This window comes from Condylura cristata, unplaced genomic scaffold (genome assembly GCF_000260355.1).
Source record: "Condylura cristata isolate star-nosed mole 26May11 unplaced genomic scaffold, ConCri1.0 scaffold00012, whole genome shotgun sequence".
In the NCBI taxonomy this organism is placed as follows: Eukaryota; Metazoa; Chordata; class Mammalia; order Eulipotyphla; family Talpidae; genus Condylura; species Condylura cristata.
Genome location: NW_004567113.1, coordinates 21,872,018 through 21,894,048, shown reverse-complemented (window position 1 = coordinate 21,894,048; position 22,031 = coordinate 21,872,018). Strand labels below are relative to the sequence as shown.

The following is a 22,031-nucleotide window of genomic DNA, read 5'->3' as shown; positions in this document are numbered from 1 at the left end:
GCTAGCTATAAGTATGAGTTATTTATTTTCAGACTTTTATCACACTTAAAATAAACCTGTAAACAGTTTTAGCACCTTGTTAAATTTGGAATAGTCCATTGTTAACCTCCAATAAGGTATACAAGGAGAAGTAGATTAAATATAATTTACCACCCTATATCTATTAGTATTCAACAATTGTTACAATTATTCAAGTTTCAAAGTTATATTATAGAAGGGAGCACGATAATGACTTCTTTATTTAGATGATGATAATTTTTCACTTCCTAGCAAGAATAAGATAAGGATGCCCACTATAACCTATAATATTCAACATTATTCAGGCTGATCTTTCCCAGTGCCAAGAAATGATAAAAGGCATAATATTTAAAACAGCAAAACAAACTGTAATTAACAATAATAGCTTCTATCCAGTATTTTTTGTACATTAGGGTGGTAAAATGGGAACTAGACCAGTTTGTAAGTATATTTATTCAAACTATATACTCTGAGCTGAGGACCTACAATGAGTGGATGGATTATCACTAGATTTAAAAAGAGACAAACTGGTTATTGACTCTTGGTCTACAAGATGGCATAAAAACTGAAGAGAAATGATATTCTGTAACAAGATGTTAAATTGTTTGGGTAGGATGTATCTGCATGTCAACATTGTTTTGTATAATTGGATGTGGTTGACACAAAGTTTTAGTGGAATCTAGGAGTGGGGAAGTGGAATGGAGTTGTTTCAGTGATTAGTGAAAGGAAACGGGGGAGAGGAGGGACAGACACCATGAGTCTGTTGCCAAGTTCTGTGACCGGAGGCAAGAAAGGAAGGCTTGAGGCAGAAAGGCTGAGCAAGCAGAGTTTATTGCTCCGGGACAGCAGCTGACACGGAGTCCCTAGAGTGGGGGCCGCAGCTACTGCCCCTTCAATAAGGGGGAAGGGTCTCTTATATAGATTCTAGACTCAGATTCCAAAGGGGGTGACTCATCGCTGTGTCCTTGATGTGAGGCCCAGTCCATTATCACCTTCAGCTAGTCCCTTCCCGGATGCAAGGTCAGTTTATTACCACCTTATCAGTCCTTGGATGCAAGGCCTTTACCGCCCTAATTCAGTCCTTGTGAGTAAATCTTCAGTCACTCCCAACAATTAATACTGGTAATTAAGTAGAATTCACCTGCTTTAACAACTTATTTTAAGAGACTAACAAGAGGTAGTTTGTGATCATCTTTGTGTTGGACAGCTTTGCAAATCCTTTACGAGTGATTTAAGATCAGAGGTAAGCATATCCTGCAGTACAAGTCACTGGAAAGATAAATTCATGAGTCCTGAGAATGTTCAACACCCTTTCAATGGTATTATGCATTGCTTCACATGGCATTTGTCTGGTTTTCCAAAAAAAAAAAAAGGGTAATGCCAAATCTTTTCACTTTTGTCATTCTGGTAGTTGATTTTATATGGTAGCTTTAATTTACATTTTTTTCTGAGGACTAGTGATATTTAGCACTTTTCATATATTATTGGTCTTTAAGTTATCCTACTTTTGTGAAGTGCCCACTCAAGACTGGCCTATTTATTAGTTGCCTTCTTTATTGAATCTGCCCAACTAAATTTTAAGCAAGTTAGGAACTGATTTTGATGAATAGTTATGCTTGGCCATGCCAGGTTTAAAATATTAATTAGATACACAGTTGCGGAGATAAAGAAGGTAGTTGAGTGTAGTAGTTTGTAGTTCAGGAAAGAAATTTGGGGATAAACATTTGGAAGTTCTTAGCCACTGGATAGATTAAGTCATATAACTAAACAATACCAACCAGAGTAAGTTTAATCCCTAGGGTAATTTAACCATTAAAATTCTAGCCAAAGAGAAAATTCTTAAGATAATTTAACATTTTAAATTTTGTGAAAGCAGAAAAGGTCAGGAGACAAAAAAGATGGAAAATACAGCATAAGCAAACCTTATACTTGATACTGAAGTGGGGAAAATATTTAGGATGCAGAAAAGATGAAATGATTGTTAGAAACATATTATTGTGTAAACTCCAGAGGACAGAATCAAGTATACAACATAGAAGTTGATAGAGGGATAGTAGAGCACAATAAAGCAGATCCACTCAGACAATGGATAGCAGGGCTTCCCACAAGTCTACCTTCTTGGGTATTGCTAAGGAAAACATCTTAACTCAGGTCATCCTGATTTGAATACTGTTTCTTTTTGCTCTAGAGGGAGTCCATTACATGTAACAAAAAGGAATACCAGTTTCATATACCTCTGTGTAATAATCATATTAAACTTCAATAAATATCTTTGAAGTTACTTTTATATATTGTTAAGTGTGGATATTGCACTGAGATAGTAACTTTAACAGAACCACTTATTTACTACTTACAGAGTTATGAGTCTAAAGCTTTTTTCCCCTGCAATGAACCAATGTTCATAGATTTTAATATGAACAGCTGAGTATTTTTGAGACTGAAAGGCACATGTGTAACAGTTCAACTGTATATATTTCTAGTATAGAAAGAATGAGCTCCCTTTTTCTTCCAATTTTAGATACTATTTAAGATTCAACTCATAGGGGCCTCCCTGGTGTCACAGTGGGTTAAAATGCAGCACTATGAAACTAGCCACAACCTCTTCAGCACCAGTTTGATCCCCAGCCAGTTTGGCCCACATAGCATGGAAGACTTCTGCTTCACCTGCTGCTCCCCTCAGCAGTGTACTTCATCAGTCTGCCTGCTCTGCTCCCCACTCTATCTCTGGTGAATCCTCTCACCACCCCTCCACCTCTGGCCTGTACCTCAGTTCTGTATGCATAAATAAAGAAACATTTTTAAAAAGAAATCAATTTGCAACACTCTATTCAACTTCAATTATCCCACAACTATTTAAAGGACCAGTAATATTAAGTTAAAAAAGGAGATCAACCAGGTTGAAAATTATAATGAAGACAGTAAAACTTAAGTATGCCTCAAGGATTATTTTATTGAAATGACTGATTAGAAAGAAATAATAACAAGCACAATTTCCAAAACATTTTTTCACATATTTTTGATATGCTTATATTATTTCCAACTCAAAAATGAACTTCTGGTATTAGCTGAACTAAAATTTGAAAAGTGTGGAGTTTTTTTTTTTTGTAAAATTAAAATGAGGTGAACAGCATAAAATAAATAATGAAATTAAGTTTCCTTTCTTCCATGTAGATTCTTTAAAAATTACAAATCTTTGATATGATACAATATTGAAAAGAAGCACATTTCAAGTTGCAGTCAATTCTGTGGAATAGAGAACAAAGATAGTATTAGTTATACTCTATAACTATTCATCTCACCCCATTTGTAATTTTCATGTGACTAATTTATAAGATAAATATTATTACACATGTGCCCTAGCTTGGAGGCAAAATATAAAGGGCTTTCTGGGAGCAAGTTATCACTTCACTTTATATTGCTTAGTAAAGTGTCTAATCTATATGATCACAAAAGATTTTATCTTAAGAATCCCCAAAGCACATTCTACCCATTTTTAACCCTTACATCTGGACTAATTACTTATATTTTGAATCATAAATTAAAGACAATGTGTACATTTTTAAATTAGATGAAAACAACTTAAGTTTATACAGCCTAAGTTAAAAATGAGAATGCAAGATGAATTTTTTAAAAGCTCAAACATATTTACATAAAAGAAAAAAGTAATAGTTTTTTTCCATAAAATGATGGTATAGACACTAGAAAGCAAGCCAATAAAATTTATCAAGACATAAATAAAATTTTAAATTGCTTGAAATACATATCAGTCAACCATTAAGAATTAGCTGATAATAATTCACTTGGCATATTGATAAATATTTGCCATTATTTTGGGTTTATCCAGGAAAATTAAATAGAAAAATATAAGTAATGTAAAGTTTATCTTTATTACATCAATAAATATAAACATTAATATGAAAAAAATGAGCATTCTATATCCAGACTCTCAAAGCTTACCAAAAGTGAGGAGAGGGTGTGAACTGGGAAATCCTCTTAGACCTAAGAATTAGAATTAACAAATACACAATTAATCTTCTAGCAAAAATATTTTCCTTAAGAATTTAATACGTAGTAAAGTAGACATCTTGATAGTTTACCCATATGTGTTTGTGTGTGTGTATCTCAAAAGTCAGTTATAAAATAAGGCATATTGGAAAATAAATGTGCACAGGGGAAATTTTGAAACCACAGACAATGGTAAAGGCCCAAACCATAAGATTATATCAAACTTCATCTGGCTTCAGTGAGACTTGATCCTCTTCTAAATTTTGAAGAAATCAGTTAAATACAAATCCTTGTAATCATTTTTTCCGAATATTCAATCTTTTTCATAGAAAATCAAAATAGTTCTCTCAGAATTTCTGTGGTGAGGCCAAGATATTGCTATTTTGGAAAACAATTAAGTTTTCCAGATTATTCTTCTGTGTAGCTCATGCTCAGAATAACTGACACTATCTCCATTTGGGACCACTTTTTGTTCATTTACTTTTACATTCCAGCGCCCTTACCTATCTGAAGTCACGGGTACATCACGGGTGAAACAGCAGGATGATAATGTGGACTTACCATCAAGAAGTTGTAGGCATAAGGGAATGGATGAGTCACAGGGTAGACCTGGTGGGTCTGATCAAGCAGAGGTTGCTGGTTCAGGTGAAGGGCTGACAGAGACATGAATTTCTGGGGGGTGGGCATCACTGGCTGGGGAATAGCCTGGACTTTGGACTGAAAAAGGGGCTGCATGGGCTGAGAAGGAAACATGGGAGTCTGAAAAACAGCCTGGGGCATCCTGGGCATCTGGGGCATCTGGGGCATCTGGGGCATCTGAGGCACCTGGTGCATCCAGGGCTGGAGCAGAAGGAGAGAAAGAGGCATAGAAAAGGGCAGGATTTCTGGGTCGGTGAAGTTCAGGATCTGACTGTCGAAAAAGGGCGCAATTGGAGACTTAAGGAGGGACATCATTTTGTGCTTAGGAAAGGTGGTCGCCTTGATTTTGGGGTCCTGCACCATTTCAGGTGAAAAGAAAGGCAGCATCATAGGTTGAACAAGAGGCAGGGTGTTTTGTGGAAAGACGGTGAAAGGAATGGCCTCAGGAAAAGAACTGACAAAAGGCTGAGACTGGGAAAATGGGTGGATTTTATCCTGGCTTTCCTCCTGCAAAGAGAAAAAGAAGCTTTGAGTCTGTATGTCAGCTGAACTGTTATTCATGATGCATTATACTGCTCTTTCTTGAACAATCATAACTGAGTAAAAAGAGACAAAATCTTTCACTTATTTTTTCACTTATCTCTAGCAGCTATGATACTTGCTATAGAGTGACCTAAAAAGAACTGGGAGGAGCTCCGAGGTGTCGTGTTAGGGAGGGCATTTCTCTTTAAAGATCAGGGATATTAAAGCATAACTTTAATAAAAACATATAAGCACAGCTTATAAATGAAAAAGTTGACGTTCAGAGAGCCAGGTTATACATTAATGATCAGGTTAGGATTTGTGGCATACTGCAACCCTATTCTCCTTCATCAGCATATTCATATTGAGAAAAAGGGCAATGTGTCTTTTGTGTGCTTTTACTAAAAGCAGGCTCACCAGCAGTCAAGTGAGTAAATCTGTAATGTTTATTGTATATTTATTCTGTAATATAGAACTGGATCATTTATTTAAAACATGGACTTATGTCTTTAAAATATACTGACACTATCAAATTTTAATTTTTTATACTAGGATTTATACCTCTTTTTGCTGCTGTTCTTGTTGTTTAAATTTCCCAAGTTTTAGCTAAAAATGTATCACATAAAGAAATGTTATTATTTGTAAAAATTGAGCAGAAAAATTTTAAAAATGTCCATTTTAAGAGGTTTTTACCTTGTTGATAAACTTGATAGTTTCCTTCAGAAAAATAAAAATAAAATCAGGTTTAGTTTTAATGAGTGATTCTTATTTATTAAAATAAAATGACACTTTACAGATTACTACTACACCTTGTTTAATTACATTAGGAATAGAATAATTGCCAAAATTTAGATGTTACACTATTCTAGATAAACATGTTAATAGAAAAGAAAATAAAGGAAACCAAGAAGGAAAAGAAAATTAGTGAGCACTGTATACAAAGGGACATTCAACAGATGGTAATTTCTATCTAGCACCATGTTCCCTTTCTCTGATAGAAAATGACCTCTACCACCCCATCTGTTTCTTTAAAAATTTTCACCGAAAACATTTAATAATAAACATTCAGTCAATCATTCTTAGTTCACCTATTATGTATAAGCTTCAAATGAATGTAAGAAAGAAGTATCAATAACTCCCTTATGGATGTCACACAAATGTCAAAACAGTGACCAGTATCTCTCTATAAAGAACAAGAAGAAAACTGGACTCTACCACTCATTAGAAAATTTTGAGTAGTGAGTCAACTAAGATAATGCTAGTCATTTAGTCTATCATTAAACAAATACAATAGAAATTTATGTTAGAACTGTGTCCTAAAGTAATGCATAAATATAGATCAGAATTTTCTGTCCTAAATGGGGACATTGCCTGTGAATGAAATTGTCTTACCTCACTGCTAGAAACACTTTCCACACTCTGTAAAGAGAAAAACACAGAACATCAGCTAAGACTGAGTCTTGTCTTAGATCATCAAGGAGTTACTATTTTATAATTGGAAAGTCTCTCTAAGTAAAAATGTCTTACCTCTTTGGATACACTGACTTCTTCCTTCTGTAGAGAAAAAGTAAGACCAAATTAATTACTTTCCATAGCTAACCTTATTAACATTTTTTGACTTAATTTTTACCTTCTTTATGCAACTATTAATTTCAAAATTTGGTTGTGGTGGGCTGATGGGTTTTTTCCTCTACTTACCTCCTTTGCTAGGGCAAGAGCCACCAGGCAGGCAAGAATGAGGACCTTCATGACGATCAAGTCCTGTAAAGGGGAAAAGGAGGATATTGCTCAGTGTGATATATTTTCTTATTTAGGTGTGGCTACTGTCATTAAAAGAAACCAAAGGCAATCTATAATTAACATGCTTTCATTTTTTGGAAAATGAGTAACAGAAGTTTTAACAGAAGACCAAGATCAACATCTACCCTGGCTGAGAACTTTTACTTATCAAATTCATACTTCGTTACCAACCACTCAGATTGTTCTCAGGTAACCCTCTACCCTACTTCACTTGTTCATCTCACTCACAGTAGTAGATTTCTTTTTCTTTTCTTTTTGACAGAGAAAAATTTGTAAGTGTTTATAGAAAAATTTATTATTATTAAGAGATGAGTGTTTTTGCACCTTTCAATGGCAAATACTAGAAGGTGTGGGGATTACAGAGGTGAAAAAACTACGGTATCTTAGCTTTTCTGTTCTACTTACAAGAGACCAAAGAAAACATACTAAGAAGAAGATTATGTTTTATTTTTATATTTCCTTCACTAAGTTAAACAGTTTCCATGATTATCTGGCTCAATTAGGTCTCCCTAATTACAATAAGCCAGGTTTTCTTTTCAGTTACTCAGAAGCTTTCTTAGACTCTCTGTTTCTTGATATCCACTACATAGTCTTAATGCACACATACCCAATGCTGTCTCCTCTTTTACCACTGAACTTCAGAGATCATAAACTATGATCTTTATGCAGTGATTGCTTCCTTCTAATTATTTAGAATAAAGTATAATATTCTTTTCTTTGAATCCTGAAATGACAAAAATTTACTAGGAAACTGGAGGTTCCTTGATGATAATAACAAGTCTCAGATTCTCTTGCCCCATCTGCACTGCTGGACACTTTTGCAACAGACCTTAAAACATTAACACTCAACCAACAAGCATTCAATGCTTGTTTTGTTGTATTTCTATAATTTCTCGTAGAAAATGATTTTTGCATCACCAATATCCCTTAAACCTATGTTCAATACTAAATTTTTAAGCTAAAATTTATGGACTAGAGCTATGTCATGGAAAATAGCTCTAGTAACCTATAAAAAATCCTTTCCAATATTTGAAGGCTGAGAATATTCTCTCTGTTAGAGACAACAGATATTTCTATATTTCTTCCAAGACTGCTATAATTCTTTATTAACTTTACTCTGCTAAGACCTCCAGTTTCCTAGTAAATTTTTGTCATTTCAGGATTCAAAGAATATCATACTTTATTCTAAATCATTAGAAGGAAGCAATCACTGCATTGTCTATATTTGTAATTAACATTTTACTTAATAATTTTAACCAAAATTTTTTACTGACTAATGTACTTTAAACCACTTTCTTTCGAATCATATCTTGCTTTTGCTTACAAAATCATCCTTTTACCATCTAGAATTTTCTTACAAAGTAAACCACTTTGCTCCTTTTAAACTAGTTCTGTATTTTGTGTTTCTATTTTAATATTATTTTGAAATATAAACTGGGAAGTTGTATGTTTTAAACAGGCTTGACTAATTCACTTTCCTAAAATATCATTATAAGCATATGAAGTTCTTTATGAAGTACTTGCTAAGTAAAGCTTTCTCAGTAGTAATTCATTTTATCATAATGCAAATTAAAGATATTTGCTTTTATGACTTATATTTACTCAAGCTGAAAGACCTACTATAAAAGAAACAGAATTTTTAATATGCCCTATTACTTACCAGCCTAATGCTAAAAATAAATAACAATCACCATTACACATTTCTGAGACTCATAACATTTATGTGATCTAGTACTATTTTTACCAAATCTTAAAAAGCACTTCTATTTCCAGCATTATCTTAAATGCCCTGTTTCAAAGACAATTCTTTGAGCTATTTCATTCTTCCTAAATCTCAACTAAGTTTGAAATAAAAGTGAAGAGTGTATATATTTAATTCATATCGCAATTCTTACCTTCTTTCCAATTAAAGGACAAGAAGTGAAGGAGTTGCTGAGTGGATGAGGATTTGCCGTTTTTGTGGCCATTTATATACTGTATTTAATGGTATGCTAATTTTGTGGTTTGAAATAAATTCAATGGTGAGTTTCAATTCCAAGAAGTCCATATGATTAGAAAATTATTTCTGCTTATAACCTATCCCCAGAAATTCTGGGGAGCATTTTAACAAGGGAGCAATTCACAAATGGACACATTTGTTCAGGAAACTCAATTGTCCAATAACTGTGGACAATGACTGGAGAACAGCGACACTCTGGCCAAGTTCCCACATTACTGTGTGCAGAATTAGTGCTTTGTGGGTCCTCAAAATCTTAATTACGGGGATTCTATATGGAACCAGAGATAGAAGTGGCTTTTACCAAGATGGCAATTTCATGCTAATCTGAGCATTTTGTGCTTTATGTTTCAATGCAGAAAATGACAAGATAAGAAATCCAATATAACAGCATGTAAGGCAAACTGCTTAGCTACAAGGGCCATTTGATTAGGGAAATAAAATCATTTACTTCAAACAATTATCTCTAGACAAGAAAAAATTTCCTCTAAAATGGAAAAGCTCAAGAGAGGAACTTGGATGGTTGTTATAGGCAAAATCCTGTTATAAAAATTTTAGAAAATATCATGGAGATAGATATTTACCTGATAAGTTATTGATTGACTTTTTTACTTCGGGTGTAATTATTATTATTAAAATTATAACAGCTATTTTTTCCCATAGTATTCCTCCTATGTCAGATACTTCACACTTTACACATTGTCTTTTATAATGTACAAAAAACTATCACAAAGTAGCTCTCCTCTGGCCCTCCCTGGTGGCACAGAAGGTTAAAGGACAGAAGCTAAAGCCACTTCAGCATGAGTTCAATTCCTGCGCGGCAGACCTCCCCTGACCCGCCAGCTACTCCCCTCAGCAGTGTATTGTGTCAATTGGACTGTTCTGCTCCCCTCTCTGTCTCTGATGTATCCTCTCACTGCCCCTACACCTCTAGTTTGTACCCCAGTTCTATATGCATAAATAAATAAATCTTTAAAAAAAAAAGTAGCTCTTCTCCTTATGTTTTGATTACAGAAGTTGAGACACAAAGGTTAAGAACTTGCTCAAAATCACTGTTTTCTACAAGGAAAGATATCATTTACTTTCAAGTTGGATTGCATGTTTTGTTTCATCACATGCAGTGTCAATGCTTTAACTACTTGATATTTTGTAATAAAACATTATCAATGTAATATTTTCATATAAATATACAGAATTTGACTATGACTGGATTGAAAGAATGGGGCCCTGATGCTGGGTGGGGAGGGAACAGGTCACCAAGGAGCGGTTACATTACTGATAGCTAGTTGGATGTTAAAAAGAAAGAGTAGGATTTTTGAGAAATGATTAATTGGGGAGAAAGTAATTTTGCAAAAAGAAATTCAGGAACTCAAAATGCAAAATTTCAAGTCTGATATGTTCTGTATTTTGGAATATATAGAGGATGTAAAGTATCAATTACTACTTCAGGGATTTAACGTAGTTACATCTTGGATACATTTGAATATCCAATATATAATATAATCCACTAGACAGATAATAAAATATTTTTGAGAGAAAAAAGAATTGTGAAATTTTTTGGATGACTTCATGACAATAACTAGGATGACTTAGTAAAGGAGATTAGTGTATCGTGCTACTATAGGTTTTAGACAGACATTATGATGACCTAAAACAAGGAGAAGATGCAGGGCATTTTGGAAAATGGAAAAACATTAAACTATCAAAGATATAATAAATCAGGGAAATTAAGGGATACAGTACATTTAGGTGACGAAAAATTAAACCAATTATAAACCAAGATTTAAAAAATCCAAACTAAAATTAGAAAAGGGATATTGAGTACAATCTTTTACATTGTAAGCTTAAGGTGTCCAGAAGATAATGAGAATTAAAAGTGAAGATCAAGGGAAAAGTCATAGGAACAACTGCAGAGATATTTTTTCAGATGAAAGAATAAATAAACTTCCCCAGGAAGAGACTAAGAAAAAAATAGTCTAAGAATAGAACTCAAGAACACCCTATTATTAAGGCAATGGTACAGCAAGAAGAAAGAGGACAATTGCTAAGTATCGAGTAGTGAAGTGACAATGGTCAGGAAACCATAGAGAAATAATTAGAAGAAACAGGTGGAAGGAAGAATGAAATGCTACCTAAATATGGAGGAACATGGAAACAGGTAACCGATTTTTGGACACAGGGAGTCATTTTCACTGAGATATATGCCAAGTTGTTAGAAAGTAAGTGTTGAGGAGTTAATAGCAATGGTTTTCTTTTTGAAAATTTAGAAGAGAGGTTAAAAAGACATACAAGATTGACTAATTAGCTGCTCATATTTGACACTCTTTAGCTGACATTATTCAAGGAATATTGCTTGTTTATTCTACTCACACCTGTGGTAGATACATTCAGGACTTAAGTGCAAATACACGTCATTTTAAAGTAAGCTTGAGCAGCGTTGGCATGATTGTTTTTCTTAATAGTTTACCTTAATACATATCGATGTAAGAAAGGGAGCACTCCTGATTTTCATGTGTTACTTTTATTGCTTAGGGAACCCACTTTTTCTAATATAATCCACTATACATTTCAATTTTTCCAAAAATACTCACTTTAAGACTTTTTTCACATTGAGCCAGAAGGAAGTCATGAAGAAATAATGAAACAATTCCAGTGACATAGGTACCGTTACCAAGAACCTTGGCTGCACAGTATGCTTTTGATGTGTTCCTTCTCAGTTGCCAAGATGAGAGCAAAAAAAAATGAGAGAAAAAGAAATGTTGATTTCTAAGAAAAGGAAGACAGACAGAAGGATATCCTACCCATTCCACATTTCCTTTTTATTTTCTCAGCCAACTGCCTTATGTATTGTGTAATAACTGGAACATATCCTTGTGATACTCACCAATTTTGAATTGTATTAATTTGGTTTACTTTATAGACTCAATTAGGTCAGAAAATTAGGCAAAAGATTTAGCAAGGAAATCACTAACAATCCATTGGAGAAAGAGGCTTGGTCAAAGAATTGAAAAGCCAGCAATTTAAGGTAATCCCAGCAGCCACTAGTCAGGTAATCAGGACACAATGACGAAGAGCTGAATCCTGTGTGCTAGCCAAGCTTTCATACTTTATAACTTAAGAGTTGCCATTGTGATAAAGCAAAATCAGAATTTCACTCATTGAAATCTTTTAAGACGATCCTTATTAAGGAGCGATATATAATCAGTGTAAGAGACTGTAGAACTATTTGTCATAAACCAGATTTATTCAGTGAACAGTATTTCCTATTTGGATAACACAGCTGAACTATGCAGACATGAGAGTCAGGTAAAGAATAAAGATAACAGTTAAAGCTATATAAATGCCACTCTGAAGAAATAAACAAAATACAATAGAAGGATAAATAGTAGAATAAAAAATTCTAAATATAAGAACTAGACGAGAACATAGATATCGTCCCATAATGTTTTGTTTTTTTTTTTTAAGATTTATTTGTATTTATTTACTCATACAAAATCTGGGATGTAGGTTACAGATGTGGAGGTGGGGAATGATAGCGAGAGGATGACCAGAGACAGAGTTGGGAACAGGCCAATCCACTGAAATACACTGCTGAGGGGCGCAGTCTGCCCGTCAGGAGAGGTCTGCCGTACCATGTGGGCCACCTCCCTGGCAAGGGATTGAACTCATGCTGCACTGGCTGTGGATAGTTTCATAGTGCTGAGACTTAGTCCTTTGTGCCCCAGGGATGTCCACATCCCATAATGTTTGAAAGATATTTTAGAGAAAAAGAAAGTGAAGAATGGGAAATTGAACTTTTTTTTTTTTCAGGATACTCCAGTTATTTAGAGTAGTACTAAAAACATCAGTTTCCTAAAAAACACTAAGGAAGTCATTCTTTAATGACTTCCAAAGTTTGGGGAAAGAGACAAAATAAAATAGTGTGGATTTATATAATGATTCAGATTTAGGAACAACATGATATATAATTAAATCTGAAAAATTTAACAGATAAATAGTTTAGCATTTTTATACAGATAGAAAATCTTCATTATTTCCATGATATTATCTACTTATAGTAAAAGTTATCTGACATATATAAATATTTAAGAATAATTCATAAAGCAAATCAAAAATCATAAACTAAAAAAACTGTTCTGTAAGCACTCAGGCATCTCAGAAGCATAAAAATCCAAAACCTGACTCATAAGTCACACTCAATGCTAACCACCCTAATACTAATTTCTCTTACTTCACATATAATCATAAAATTTCACTCAAATGCAAGATAAATTTATTGAGGATACACTATATGCTAGACAGTATTTCTCAACATTTGTACTCTTGACATTTTGAGTAAATGCTTAGCACAATAGAAAGCCAAACATAGCATAAGTGGGACAGATTATGCTAAACAAAATAAGTCAGGGGAAAGACAAAAAACAGCTATTGTCACTTATGTATAGCAAGAAATAAAACCGCTCCTCCCTGGTGGCACAACAGGTTAAAGCATTATACTACGCAGTGCTCTGCAGCCCCTGCAGCTCGAGTTTGATTCCTCTGTCTCTGGTGAATCCTCTTACCATCCTGCTCTCTGGCCTGTACCCTAGTTCTTGCACACATAAATAAATTTATCTTAAAAAAAAAATAAAATAAAAAATCAGATAAAGTCTAGCCATAACAAACTTTAGAAATATGACTATAGAATTGAGGCTACCAGTGAGAGAAAGAGTGGAGACTGCAGTGGAGAGGGAGCCCAACAGACAACGGTGGAGGATTAAGGGGCTTTAGTGATGGGTATAATATAGTAACATATATATGAAGATATGTGAAGCTATACCTCTAACTCATTTTATGGTGTTGTAAGTCAGTATCACCACAATAAAAAATTATAAGTATATAAAGTCTTAAAATATCTTCCACAGATTGACTTGCAAAATGATCTTTATGTGATTGAGTACACTTTCACTCACACCACACACACACACACACACACACAGATGTATTTGTCTCAAAACCAAAGTTGAAAAAGACTATTTAATAGTCTCTTAAATGTGCTCTTAAATGTGAAATAAAAGAAGTTAATATTTCCTGACCTTAGTTCAACTATTTGTCAGCCCCGCATGTGACTTCTCTAGAGCTCTCTTACACACCAGGTAAAATTTGAGGATCTTTCATCTCTAGTATTCCTTGTATCTAGTTACTGAGACAGTCGTTCACAATTAGTGGTGATACTCCAAATATGAACATGTGCTCTACTCTAAGCATATGAGTTTAAAATTTAAAATTAACAGGGATTTTATAAACTATACTTACCACTTCATTCTGGTATGGAAAATAAAAGTTTTGTTTTGTGGGGGGCAAGAAGGGATCATTAACAGAAGTTAAAAACAAAATAGAATAATGAATCTAGCAGCAAAGAATACATTTGAACTTAAGAGACTCTTGTTCCTTGAGCTTGGTAAACACCTTTATTTTAATCTGTGTCCACTACTAGTTTTATAATAACTCTTTAAATAGAAATATCATGTTTCATATAAAAATTAACAACCTACCTATATCAATTCTATATTTAATCACAATAATGGCACAGGTTCATTTACAGTTTTACTCAAGTGCTGTAAAATTAAAGTATGTTTTTCTGTTTTCTCTTCCTGTAAAAGCTTATTTGTGATTGTCCCAGACTAGAAATAGAGTGTTCATCAGTGGGAGATGGATAAACAATTTGTATATATTTTTAGAACAGATTATTCACAAATAATTGCTACAACCTGGATACATCTCAAAAACATTTTGCCTTGTGTAAAAGAGTAGGCTCCAAGACTATGTGCCTATGATCACTTACAAGTGTTGTTCTAAAACAGGAAAAACTTAATTATTGCTAAGTCAGTGAACTCTTCGCAGTGAGATGAGTGGTCACATAGGAAAGGCATAAAGAAACTTTCTGGGATGATGTAGACTTTACATACCTCGAACCTTGAACCTGTAATAAACATAAATGATATCTCAATTTAAAACAAAAAATTGCCACAAATATAGTTGAAGTTTTGTTCTCCCCACTCAACTCCATAAATCTTCAAAGGCAACAGTGATACTTAAATCAGTGTACAAGCTTCCCAGAAATTAGAAGTCTAATTTAATTACTACAAATCTCATGCATAGACCCAATACAGCTTATAGTTGACATTTAGCATAAAAGGGTTTTTATCCGTGCTATTTTTGGTGTAATAATGTAATTTTTTTAACTTTAAAGTTATAGATAATTCTACATTCTGTGGTTACATAAGTTACATTCATAGACCTCTCAAAGCATAGCAAAAATATATTGAATTAAAATTTTAAATGGTTAGATATATACTTCATAAATGATTCTTTACAACTCACATTTATGTTTTTTTCACCAAAGACTACTTCCTTTCAAACTCAATGAAAAATTCCAAGTTTTTTCAATGAATCATTATTCACTAATCAATAGCATTGTTAATGTTGACTTTCCTACATTATTTATAGCCCACAGTAACTTGTGTTCAAGTTTTGTTTCCATTTCCAAGGGACTGTTAGTCTTTTTGTTTGCTTATGACTTATCTCTCAATTCCTCCAACTTTGCATGAACTCCCCAATATCTTATTTTCTTTCTAAACTACCTGGTTCTTAAATCTAAGGACATTACAGCATACAAGTATCTTGATGAACTATATTATTATAGTGTTTAAGATATAATTAGAGGTATATTCATGTCCCCATTGAATGAATACAATATTCCATACTGAGAGAAATTAAGTAAATGTTTATGAAAGTTATTGTTTTAAGATCTGTGTTTCCCATTATATCACATAAGCTGGCATATAGCCAAATATATTTACAGTTGGCAAACAACAATCAATGAATATGGGAAATATATTTTCATATTACTAACAATTTTATAGATCCAAAATGATACATGAGATATTTATTCAAGATATTTTAGATTAGAAGATACACTGACAATACTTAGTAAAACTTATCCTAACTACACAGCATAGAATATGGCTACTAATATATGCCAAAAGTGAGCCACACATACAAAAAAATCACAATATTATATATTATAACATCCTTTATTTTGGTTATCATGTTCTAAATCAGCCTGTGTAATAGCACTCCCTGGAACACATGGGTAAAAATTAAAAACAATGGAAAATGGAAAAACAATTTCTAATCATCAAGACTTCTTAGAATTCAATTCCTTTTAGGTATTTTAAACCACTGAATCACGCTATTATGAAGGAACAGGTTTAAATAGGGCTCTGGTAACCCTGCTCACATCCCACACTGACTGGACTTCTTGTCTTCCTCATAGGAAACAAGGTAATATTTTCATTTTTCTTTTTTTATTATTCTATATACTTTCTAATATTGTAAAGTTAATAGCATTGTTCTCAAATGTTTTTTTTTAAAAATTGTCATTGTGACTTAAGTTGCTTTGAGAATTTATTTTACAACTTACATAAGTTACTGATTTATTCCCTTTTCAGTGCTTCTGGATACAATTAATATATAAACTCTGTACTATTATATTTCTCTACCTTTGTGATGAAGTGTCAAAGTTTTATTTTAAGGGCAAGTTCCATGTAATGACTTTTTCTTTTAAAATACAGGGTATTGGCTATTTTACATATAACCTCCTGGGTCACTTTCTTCATCTGATAATCAGATACACATATTTAACATCATTGCTCAGCAAGAGAATATATAACAAATCTAGGCATGATGTACATACAGCATATAGTAGATGCTTGACAATTGCAACTATCTATATATTTCTCATTTATCAACATCCTAAATGTTTTTTTACTCTGATAAATTTCTTTAATTCTGATAAAATTTGTTCCTGTTATAATTTCTTTTTTTATTTCAAGAGAAATAAAATGTCCAAGTAAGTTTAAGGCAATTTATTTATAATAAAACTACTTCAGAATTAAAAAGGTAAGATTTCTAATCTTAATCTCAAGCATGGTCATTCTGAAATGTTTCTACACTGAACAGCATATGCATGACTCTTTAAAAAGCAGGCATATATCTGAAATATCTAGTAGGAATGAGAAAATACTAACAAAATTAGGTAATATATACATATTAGACAGATAATAATGCCTCTATCTGCCTCTTCTCCCGATAGAAATCAGGTTTAGATCAACAGCAAATTTAATATTATTTGAATAAAATAAAATTTTGTCTCTTAAAAGAAACTGATTTATTATTCACAGACCTAGAGAGTAAAACATTGTCCTATATAAAAATGTACTATTTTAGCTTTATAATTACTTTTCACTTTTTGTTTAACCACAGAAAAAGTTGAGTTGATATGTAATCAGAAAACCTTGTGAACTGATTATGTCACAGTACTAGTGATAGAACTGGAAGCGTGTCTTACAAATCAAGTCTCCTTGTTCACATCTCTCTTTGCAAGATATGTGAAATAAGGTGTGTTGAATACCAGTAAGGCACTCAAACTTGAGCCTCAAGTCTCAGGTGTAAACTGAGGTTAGTGAAATGAGCAGGATTCCGTGCACCAAACAGGATTATTTTCACCTGTAATTTCTTAGTAAGAGGCAGAAAGCATCTTTTGACTCATACTTAAAAATGAGTCTCTCTTGTATTTTGTATTTCTGATAGTCATTCTTTACAAGTTGAAGAGTTCAAATAATATGGCTGAAAGAGATTGTTTGTTTTCTCAGCACTTCATCTTTATGTATGGAAGAGTATCCAGCACAGGAAGCAGATATTCATTAAATGAATGAATGAATGAGTCAATTATACATATGGTCATTTATTCTACTAGCTTGATATGTCCAAAAGGAAGATGTGCAGTTTAGAAACCAAAATTTTACACTGTTAATAAAATGTCTTCTTTTTAAAGAACTTGTGATATTTTTCTCCAACTGTTTGTCGAATGAATCTGCTATGATCATGCTTAAGTTCCCTTTCCCGGTTATCTGGAACAAAGACAAACTGATATATCATTAATGAAGAAATGTGTGATTTTAAGATGTCAACTCCTTATTTGTTATGTATCTATTCTACAGGACTCAATAAACATGAAGTTCTTCATTTTTACCTGCCTTCTGGCAGTTGCTTTTGCCAAACAGGTAAGTATGATGTTTACATCTATTTTTATTTAAATATAAGCAAAGTGAATCTTTTAAGCAGATTATAGCAGAGGTAGACAACTAGGAAAAGAGACTGTGAGCTTTAAAATCTATAATGAAAGTCAGAATTATATAAGGTATCAATATACAAGATAGATAATATATATAATATATATAAGATATATAAAATATATAAGATATTAAGGTGGAAAATTTTTTTCTGAGCATTTTCCACATAAGATTGGGAGATTTTAGTCATTAGTTAAAAAGCACACACTTTCTTCCATATCGATTTGAATTTTCCAGGGAATTACATTTACTCCTCTGGCATATATCTCAGAAAGTCCAGGAAACATGCAAATAAAACACAGATTCCAAAGCCTACTCTCAAATGACAGAATTTCCCCGTTCCTGTGAGGTATCCACAATGCTGTGGAATATCTCTCATTCTTTTTCTTTTTTTTTTAAGGATATCACAAAGACAATGAAAGATATGGTGAGATTTTTATTTATTTTAACTTTTTTGATTCACATTATCAATGTGTAATATAGTGTATAATGTATATTATATATATTATTAATGGGTATATAGGAACATCGGCAAATTTCCTTTTAATAATGTCTTCTTTTAAATTTTAACAAAATGACATTTTAAAGTTATTTTAAAAAGATAACAAAAGAATTCCTCTCAAATTATATTCTTCTAATCATAATGCAAAAGGAATACTCATATCATGATATGGATAGAACTAAATGTTTTTTGTGAGGTGTTTTGAAAACACCAGATAATCTATATATACTTCCTGAAATAATTCAGTTTTGTTTTATTACTGAGGTAGTTCACAATATTTTATTTACTGTTGTAAATAAACAACAATGCACTTATTTTAGGGGTGACAGGTCAAACCTCCATAAATGTACATTTTGACACCAGGCTACCCCGGCCACCTGCCTTTCTCATCTTCACTTCCAGATTGGGGCTTATCAGATTTCTTTGCTTCCTCTGTTTCTATACCTTACACACAAATCTTGAATTTCTTTTCATAAATAGCAATTCAAGAGAAAAGCTCTTTCTGGACAAGAATATTATTATGCATTTCAGTAAGTGGTACTTTCTCTTTTTCTTTAGGAGGACATTTGTGCCAGCACATCCTGTGAGGTATAAATGGTTTCACTTCGATAGTACAATGTGAAGCAAAACAATTGTGCATTGAGCCCAAGTGAAAGTAACCTGCTTTGGAAAACATATTCCAAGACAATACTTTTCAAAACCAGATTATTAAGGAATGAGACCAAAACTTTATACTATTCTCTTAATTCTAAAGATAATATAATTGAAGAAAATATATTTTTGCAAGGATCAATTATTGATTCCCACGTTACGAGTATTGGAAAACTTGTTATTTAGTACTTTGCATTTTTTGAAAACACAAAATGTTTGCTTTTTTTCTTATCACATTGCTTCCTTAGAATTGACACATTTAACTTGAACTAATTTTTTCAGAAACAATATATATTTACTATGAAATATATAATATACAATAATATTTACACATTAGTTGGCCTACATACCTTTTTTTTGCTAGTGTTATAAAAATGAAAAATTGTTTTATCCATGCATTGTCTAAATTAATCTTGTGTTTTTATTCACCTGACAAACATTTACTGAACAAGCACTATGTCTCAGAATCCTTATTAGTCTCTAGGGAAGCAGTAATAAATGCAAAAGTTTCTGGACAAGCAATAAATATAATAAACATGTCAATAACTACCATAGTGCTCAGATATTTATCACCAAATCAGGAATTCAAAATAACTAGATAAAATACACAGAGTAAAAATAAATTAATTCTTCTCTTGATGGAAGAGAAACTTTCCCTTTATATTTAAGAGAAAATATAAACAATGCTGTGGTATATCTCTCATTCTTTTTCTTTTTTCTTTAAGGATATTACAAAGACAATGAAAGATATGGTGAGATTTTTATTTATTTTAACTTTTTTGATTCACATTATCAATGTGTAATATAGTGTATAATGTATATTATATATATTATTAATGGGTATATAGGAACATCGGCAAATTTCCTTTTAATAATGTCTTCTTTTAAATTTTAACAAAATGACATTTTTAAGTTATTTTAAAAATTTCCCTGTCCATTTTAGTAGTATCTACTTGACTTTCATTTTTAGTTTTTCAACTCATTTTCCAAAAATGACTTATAATAGAAAAATTAGTTTTATTATTTCAATCCTTTTTATTTACCATACTAGTGATCATGTACGTAATGAGATATATTAGTAATGTTCAAAGAATTGTACTAGACATTCATCTGGTCACCCAATTTAATTATGTTTATTATAATTTTTCAAGGAATTTTCTAGCAGCTCAACTAGCGAGGTAAGATTTTCTTTAAGATAAAATCCAAGTTTATCAGGAAATAGATTTCTAAAAAAACAGTGTATGTTAATTTTTAGTAATGTCAAAAATAGAGTAAGCAATGAAGAAGTCATTTACCTAAAATTAATCTCTTTTGGGGTGGGGAGAGACTGAAATAGGAGTATGTAATGCTTTAACTGCATACAGTATATTTTTGATATACTGGGGACAGTGAATTTTAAATCAAATCAAGAACCTACCACTTGCTTTTGACTTTGTTTTTACCTGAAAAACCTCTCAGTATTCTTAGATTAGCAATTATCAGAGTCACCCCTCACACCCCTCACCTATCAGCATCAGCAACACCAGACATTCTGATGCACTTTGAAATTTGAGAAACTCTGGTCTAAAAGGGGCGAACAAGAGTACAGGCATGTAGGTCACGTGTGTGTGTGTGTGTGTGTGTAAACATGTGGTATAGTAGAAATACCCAAGCAGTAAGCCTAATGGGAAAAGAAGATACCTTAAGATGAAATCATAGTGTGGCCAGCTTTAGGGTCTGAGGCACAGCTTGCAGTTTCTCTACATAGTTTCTAGGAATCATACACTACTCTTTCTCTAAGCAGTAAGTTTGTCTCAATGACCACTTATAAATAAGAGTTATGACCTCTGGAAAAATATATAGGAATTAGTTTTTCACACATCCCATCAGACCTTTTTTGTAGTTTTATACACTGCCTACTCTTTGAAGGCAATCAGTATTTTATGAATAATAAAGAATTGATGAAAACTTTGAAATATTTGCAGTTACTAATTACTTTCACACAGAGTGAATGATAAGTCATCTGATGAGGTACATATTAACTTCCTGAATTCTTTTCTTTAGTTTTTTATTTTTAAGATTTATTTATGAATACAAGAACTGGGGCATACACCAGAGGTGCAGGGTAAAGGGGAGGATTCACCAGAGGAAGAGTGGGGAGCAGAACAGGCAGATCGATGAAATACACTGTTAAGGGGAGCAGCGGGTGAGTCAGGAGAGGTCTGCTGTACCATGTGGGTTACTTCCTGGCCGGGGATGGAACTCTTGCTGCAGTGCTGCACTTTAACTCCTTGCATTGCCAAGGAGACCCAACTTTCTGAATTCTTAATAATGATATAATTTTTTTAATAGTAGCGACTTGGACCTTAAATATTCAATATATTGTCCATACTATTCTAGTACAATTCTAGATCATCAAGTTAATTCTTCTTTTCTGTCCCTAAGGAATCTGCTTCTGTCAGCACAGAGGTAAGTAATTTTATTCAAACCAAACTAAATTAATATCACCTAACAGTGATTTTTTTTGTCCCATAATTTAAAAAAAAAAATTTTTTTTATTCACACAAGAACTAGGGTATAGGATAGAGGTGCACAATTTGAGACGATTCACCTGAGACAGCGTGAGGAGCAGAATAGGTGACTGACTGAAATTGCTGAGGGGAGCAGAAAGCAAGGCAAGAGAGGTCTACTACATGATAGTATGTAGGTTTAGCTCCCTGGCCTGGGATGGAACTCATATGAC

General features: G+C 32.8%; 1 protein-coding gene across 1 annotated transcript; it reads right to left on the bottom strand.

Annotated features, from left to right (window-relative positions):
* Nucleotides 1-4,536: 4,536 nt before the first annotated feature.
* CSN2 (casein beta) lies at nucleotides 4,537-8,914 on the bottom strand. Its single transcript, XM_004681458.2, has 6 exons — nucleotides 8,880-8,914; nucleotides 6,883-6,945; nucleotides 6,712-6,738; nucleotides 6,577-6,603; nucleotides 5,746-5,790; nucleotides 4,537-5,169 (listed from the first exon to the last, which is right to left on the bottom strand). The coding sequence occupies exons 2-6, from the start codon at nucleotides 6,931-6,933 to the stop codon at nucleotides 4,537-4,539; spliced, it is 783 nt and encodes a 260-aa protein (XP_004681515.1). The 5' UTR covers nucleotides 6,934-6,945; nucleotides 8,880-8,914.
* Between the last annotated feature and the right edge of the window lie 13,117 nt (nucleotides 8,915-22,031).